At 35.3% G+C, this 6,866-nt stretch overlaps 1 protein-coding gene across 1 annotated transcript; it reads right to left on the reverse strand.

Annotated features, from left to right (window-relative positions):
• Positions 1 to 2,595: 2,595 nt before the first annotated feature.
• On the reverse strand, positions 2,596 to 6,340 carry LOC130731981 (bidirectional sugar transporter SWEET1-like). Its single transcript, XM_057584129.1, has 6 exons — positions 5,740 to 6,340; positions 5,487 to 5,523; positions 4,997 to 5,092; positions 3,697 to 3,976; positions 3,038 to 3,157; positions 2,596 to 2,923 (listed from the first exon to the last, which is right to left on the reverse strand). Exons 1-6 carry the CDS (start codon positions 5,771 to 5,773, stop codon positions 2,744 to 2,746), a joined length of 747 nt encoding a protein of 248 aa, XP_057440112.1. The 5' UTR covers positions 5,774 to 6,340; the 3' UTR covers positions 2,596 to 2,743.
• Positions 6,341 to 6,866: the final 526 nt, after the last annotated feature.

The following is a 6,866-nucleotide window of genomic DNA, read 5'->3' on the forward strand; positions in this document are numbered from 1 at the left end:
TTAAGTCGTTGTATGGGCTGAAACAAGCTCCGAAGCAGTGACATCAAAAGTTTTATGAGGTTGTTTTGTCTAGTGTTTTCATTCTAAACCAAGCTCACAAATGTGTATATAGCAAATTTGATACATCCGGTAAAGGAGTTATCATTTGTCTATATGTTGATGAAATGTTGATCTTTGGCACCGACCAAAATCAAGTTGATAAAACGAAGAATTTTTTGTAATCAAAGTTCTCCATGAAGGATATGGGAGAAGCGGATGTTATTCTTGGTATTAAGATTAAACGAGAGAATAAGGGGATTGTAATTACGCAATCTCATTACATTGAGAAAATACTCAAGAAGTTTAATCATGAAGGTTGTTCTCTGGTAAGTACTCCCATGGATCCGGGAGAAATGTTTATGCCAAATACAGGTAAACCTGTGGATCAGCTCGAATATTCAAGAGTTATAGGCTCTTTGATGTATGCTATGATTAGCACTAGACCGGATATTGCTTATGCGGTTGGAAAGTTGAGCAGATTTACTAGTAATCCTAGTAGACATCATTGGCATGCGATAACTAGGGTATTCAAGTACTTAAAGGGTACTATGAATTATGGATTGTCATATGTGAGATTTCCTTCGGTGTTAGAGGGTTATTCAGATGCTAGTTGGATAAATAATGTTAAAGATTCATCCTCTACAAGTGGATGAATGTTTTTGCTTAGGGGAGGTGCCATCTCATGGGCTTCCAAGAAGCAAACATGTATAACTAGTTCTACAATGGAATCTGAGTTTGTAGCATTAGCTGCTGCTGGTAAAGAAGCGGAATGGCTAAGAAACTTGGTATATGAGATTCCAATATGGCCTAAACCGATATCACCAATTTCTATCCGTTGTGATAGTGCTGCTACATTGGCTAAAGCTTATAGTCAAATATACAATGGAAAGTCTAGACACATGGATGTTAGACATAGTATGATTAGGGATTTAATCATGAATGGGGTGATATCCATTGAGTTTGTTCGGTCGCAACAAAACTTAGCTGATCACTTGACGAAGGGGTAGCTAGAGACTTAGTGAAGAAGTCGGTAATTGGGATGGGATTAAAGTTCATCTAAATCTACTAGCTATGGTATACCCAATTCCCTTCTAATACAACGTTAGAAGTAGAATTCAATGTGGAAAGATCATAGTTAGAAATTGGAGCAATTGTGTTTATCTTCCCAAGGTATGTGCTCAGACCTGCAAGTAATGGCTAGGTTGAAGTATATCTTCTTAATGGTTCTTTGAAGAATTGCAAATGCAAGTGCAAGATTAAAAGGATCACCTATGTGAGCATGAAGTTTTGCCGCTTCAAGAAGCTTGGACTTGGCTTCCTATATGCTTATTAATGGATAAGGACACATGGCTTGTAAAGTATCAAGTATGAATAGTAGAGTGTTGTAGAAACATATGTGTACGATATCTTCACATATTCAAATGGGTTGACGGGTTCAATCGTTATGACACCCCGATTCTCGAGTATTTGGAATGTGTATTTGTACTAAGATGAAAATTCAATCGCAAGACATTTTCATTTATGCATTTGTTTGATTGTTATATCTGTGTGTTATACACTTGTATATATTATTATATATACTGAGTAGATCAAGGATTACACTAAAATGGGGGGATTTGTTGGTGTTTTAGTATCATCAATGGATTTTAGTAGTAATGTGATTTATTGTAGGCCGATGTGATTACGCGTTAAGCTCGGAAACGAGTTAGGGTAGTGCGGAGTGCACGCTTGTTGAGCCAACGCATAATTGACCGCGATTAGATTGCGGGGTTCCAAGGGGCGGAGTCATTTGGCCTTAGATTTAGATTTATAATAACAAAAATGATACATTCTCTCTACATTCCTGATCTGTTCTCTATTGCCAGAAACAGATTGTTCTTCAAGAATTATCCCAACAAGGATTTCGTGAACCCAGGCAATAATAGGGTCGAAATACTTTGTTCGGAAGGTGTACGAACACGATTCTTCGAAGTTATCCAGTATTATCATACCCAAATTTCTAACAACTTGGCCGTTGGTAGCCTTCTATTTATCTCGGTGTCGTGGTCATAGATAAAATCCGTTGATATTTCCAAGATCTCTTGTAGTTTAGCAAATCTGTGAGCTTTAATATAAGGGAGTTGCCAAAGTTAATTGGGTGCCTTGCAGAAGGATTGAAGTTCTATAAAATATGGGACGGGGAGGTGAACATGGTTGAAGTGAACAATTTGTTGTATGGTGAGAGTGAGGCAAAGCCCAAAGTTATGAAATCTAATCAGATGTTGGTGGAGAAGCCAAGGGATTATGTAAATTCCTTGTACAAATTCTAATTGAAGTATAGACTTCAATTAATTCAGCTAAGCTAAGTTTAGTTAGCTTTCATTTCCAGTAAGTAGTTAGAGAGGGTTATTATAACTGCCTTCATTTTGTATTAATGGTAGTTAGTTTTTCAGTTCTGACCAGCTTATATAAGCCGGTACTTCACTTTCGTGAGTTAATGAATGAACTCACTTTCTTCATTCTCTGAAATACATCTCCAGTACTCTTTCCTTAGAATCAATTCAGACACTCAGTAACTTCTTATAAAAATTTCTCCTCAAAATTGATTTTGAAAATGAATTCAGAAACATTGTACTATATGATTCGGCTTGCTTGCTTTCGTTATATGTAGCTGGCAAGTAACTCTAGTTTTGAGTTTTGACTATTGATTTGAGTTAAACCATTCTCATGCTTGAGCTCCATTTGCATTGGATTGCTTTTCTTGATGAGGTTTTGCATGTCCTGTCTCCATGGAATCCTCCTCTGTTGTGGCCTCCTGCTTCCTTGGAACACCTTTCTTGTCCCGGTATATGAAATACAATGTTAATTGCATTGTTCCCAAAACAGAACCAAGACCATTAGGTACCTGAAAAAAAAATAGAAAAAAAAATAACATTGCTGACCCTGAATCTGTTCTGCTTCATACTTCATTGGCTATATAGAAAATGAACTTCTGAATTAAAATTGCAAAGTAACTTACAGCAACAAAAGGGTCATGGCCTAGCCAACCAAAGATGGACCAGGAAGTGCCGCAGAGGAACACGAACAGGGATAGGAAGAAGGGCATGAATTCCACACTCTTAGTTCTGATTACTAGTCTCTGCACATGGTTTCAAATCCACAATCAACTAGTAAATTTTTGTTAGGAGAATATTATTTAAATGTTATTTTTGCCGTCATAAAAATTTTATACCATGGACTCATTTGTGTCTTCTTAAAAAATACGAAATTTTAAAGTTGAATTAGAAATTGGTTTTATTTAAAGTGATTATTTGAAAAGTATAATTGATTTTTGATTAATTACAAATAAAAAAATGTTTTTCACTTCACTAGAAGTTGATTATTTCAAAAGCTGCTAAGAATAGCTTAGAGAAATAAGTAGATTTCTGGTTATTTTCAAATTTTGGTTTTGATAAAAAAAACATAAACAAACAGCTAAAAAAGCACATAATTGGCTAATTTTATGAAAATAAGCAGAGACGACCTTTTTTTAAGTGACTAATTTTATTTTAAGGTTAAATTTCTGCCCCTCATCTTTTTATTCTATTTCTTTTGGTTGTCCATGATTAATCTTTTCATTAGCAGAGCAGGGCATAATGAGGGAACGCAAAGATTCAATGAGTTGGAAGGTTGGGTTACCATAATTGAGAGTGGCGAGCCATACATGATGGCGGAGAATATGGCGGCGGCGAAGCCACAGAAGAGCTTCCTAGAATTTCCATGCAAGGCAAAAAGGGACACAAAAATAACAGCAGAGAAAACCAAGAGTACAAAGGTGAAGAGGCGAAGAATTTTAGCCTTTTCCTTCTTGGGTGCAAATGTGATGAAGATCAAAACATAAACAATTTCAATCACAGCTCCTGTGCCATTCACGGTTGATAATAGGATGTTGTCTGGAGACACAAAAGGTAGACCATACCTATGCATTGTAAAAATCATAACAGATTAGAAATACAAAAATCACTTATTAAACTATCGAGACCTAGAAACTACTCATTGAAGCTTCTCGTCAGAGTTAATTATGTCTTCAAAATCAATCAAATCCTAGAAGAGTTTTCAAACGTGTGCCAACTCATAGAAATAATCCATGTATATATTTGAAAACTCTTCTACATTTTAGAAACCATTTGGTTTATCATAAAAAAGGGGAAAAAGAACATCTCGTGATGTAGTTACTTCAATAAAAAGTATAGGCGCTAAAAGTATATCAAAATGTGTTATTTTTTTACTTTTAACTTCCGAGTAGTAAATCACTCGGACTCTAATTTTGAAGCCAAACACAATTCCAGAAGCTTTCTCTTCTTAGTTAGTTAGAATCTTCATGAGGGAAGAAAATTAATCCAAATATACATAAATTTAAAATTAAGTTAAATAAAAGTAAATAAAAGATATAGCAAGCAAATATGCAGTAATTCAACTTTGATATATTAACCCCTTATTTTCATCTTCCCTTTTTTCCACCAATTTTTTTTTTCCTATTTAGCTCTTATTTTTATATCACATAACTCAACACCTTATTTATTTATCTGTTCTATCCATGAACATTGAGATGATGTATAATACCTAGAGTGTAAGGAACGTGATGCGAGATTTCTAGAGAGAATGAGAGTAACCGCTTTAGAGAGAGAAGGTAACTGAATTTCAATCTTGTTATTTCACAAATGAGCTGAGAGTCTCTTACAATTAGTATTCATCCCCTATTTATAGATGTGGAGTTGGGCTTGGCGCCTTTATCCCTTCCTAATGGGCCGCTTGGGCCTCTGGGAGGAGGCCCAAGTCCCTGGTCCGCTCGTCGCCCTAAACTAGTGCTCATGGGCGAGAGACCCTGGGGTCTCGCCGAGTCCATTATCTTTCATTACTTCATATCTCTTTCTAAATCTAGAGATGGATAAGGTGTGATGAAAACTATTAAAATGAAAAGTGTAAGTTAGAAGCTCACCAAGTTGAAAGGAGACAATTGAGCAGTGTCATCACATAAGGAATGCCCGAGAAGTTCTCTGTGGATCTGTTGATTATAATCCTCTTGAATGTGATCCTACAAACCCAAAATTGTCACAATTTTCATTCAATCTTGGCACTATTCTACATTTACTACTAAATTACTGATTTTATGCACATATATGCAGACCTTATTGAATTGCTCAGCATCGTAAGCGTTTGGAAATTCTTCTATAAATGATTTTAAAGTTGGTATCAACTATTGAGAGAAATTTTTCTGAGTAGTTTTTGAATTTCAGCATTAGTTCTGATGAAGGAAAAATGATCTAGTAAATTATGTTGGGGAAGTTTATAATTTGAAAAAAAAATGGAAAAGCTTAACAGGGTCCATGTAAGCCCCTTTGCAGTTTGAACCATAAAACAGAAGACCAAAACCATAACATCTTGATATCTATGTGATAGAAAGTGAAGGAGGAATGTGTGATGCATACACTGGTGCCAAGAAGAGGAACAGAGCAGAAGCATTCCCTGTACCAACAAAGAAGAGAACCATTAAGGAGAAACAGATGAAGTACAAGTCCAGAAGTAAATAATCCTAGAGAAGAAGAGCTTCCAACAGAAGACACACATGAGAAAGAAAACACATGTAACAGGAGAAAGTTCATAGAGGATGTTTTTTTATAACAAAAAGAAATCTATTGCTCAAAAAACAACAGTACAATCTACAAGAGATGGTTAACCTACCAAATATGCCAAACACAAAACGAGGGATATCCATGGCCTTGAACCCTTTTTTTCCTCTTCCTTTGAAGTGTATGAAGATATGTCTGAGAGAGTATCAGTGCTCAAATTATCCCTGTTTCTTTGGAAATGCTAAAAGGCTAGAAGATGCTTGAAGAGTACAATTCTAAGTTAGTGGGTTTATATAGGAAAGATGAAGCAAGTGCAAGGTTAAATGTGGGATATGATGCTCAAAACTGTTCTCCAATTGAGAATCATATGTATGCATACAACCCAAATGAATGTAGATGCTTCAGCACATGACATCAACATGAGACATGTGGAACAGTTTTAACTTCAGAAACAAGCCAGCTTTCGTGCAGTTTGACTAATTCGTGGCAGTGAGATTTGAACAGCTAACAAGTGGTTCTTTATTTACCATCCAAAGGCCAAGGAGAAGAAAAAGAACATGTAAATTTGACAAAATAAAACTGTCTATTTAACTCGATGAAAATTTTAGTATCCTATTCCTAGGTATCTTTTGTAACTAGACAAAAGCCAAGCAGAAAATTGCCTGTTTGGTATAAATGTTGTCTCGACAGAAATTTTCTGTTCTTAATTCAAAAGTGAATAAAACAATAAACCTTGTCATTGGATCGAATATGAGGTTAATTCTTTTGTAGTGTAAGAGTTCTATATGCATTGGAATATTGATTCTTTTAGTTCTGGAACAAACTCAGAATAGAAGAAACCAGAAAGAAATTGACAGTAGTGCTCCAAATTATCCATATTGTCGTGTTTTTGGAAAAGTATTCTTTGGCCTGGTTTCCTAGATTTTCCCAAGGCAATTAGGATTCCAACCAATGTGTTGGCTGATAAATCCGAGGACTCTTACAATGTGCATTGTAAAATTTTGCTGTGTGCTCATGTTTTATTATATAATTCAATATATATTCTCATCTTATCTTATGTTTATGTTGTAACTAAAAGGTTAAAATAAAATAAAATAAATAGGGTACGTTCAGAACTTCGTCACTTAAGCAAATAGTTGATGGTTTAATTTCCAACACTTATGAATGAAAAAAATCATTGGTCAGCCTTCTACCACTTAGGGTCAAGCTCAATAATATTAAGCCAGATAAAAATTTAAT

This window comes from Lotus japonicus, chromosome 1, assembly GCF_012489685.1.
Source record: "Lotus japonicus ecotype B-129 chromosome 1, LjGifu_v1.2".
NCBI lineage: Eukaryota > Viridiplantae > Streptophyta > Magnoliopsida > Fabales > Fabaceae > Lotus > Lotus japonicus.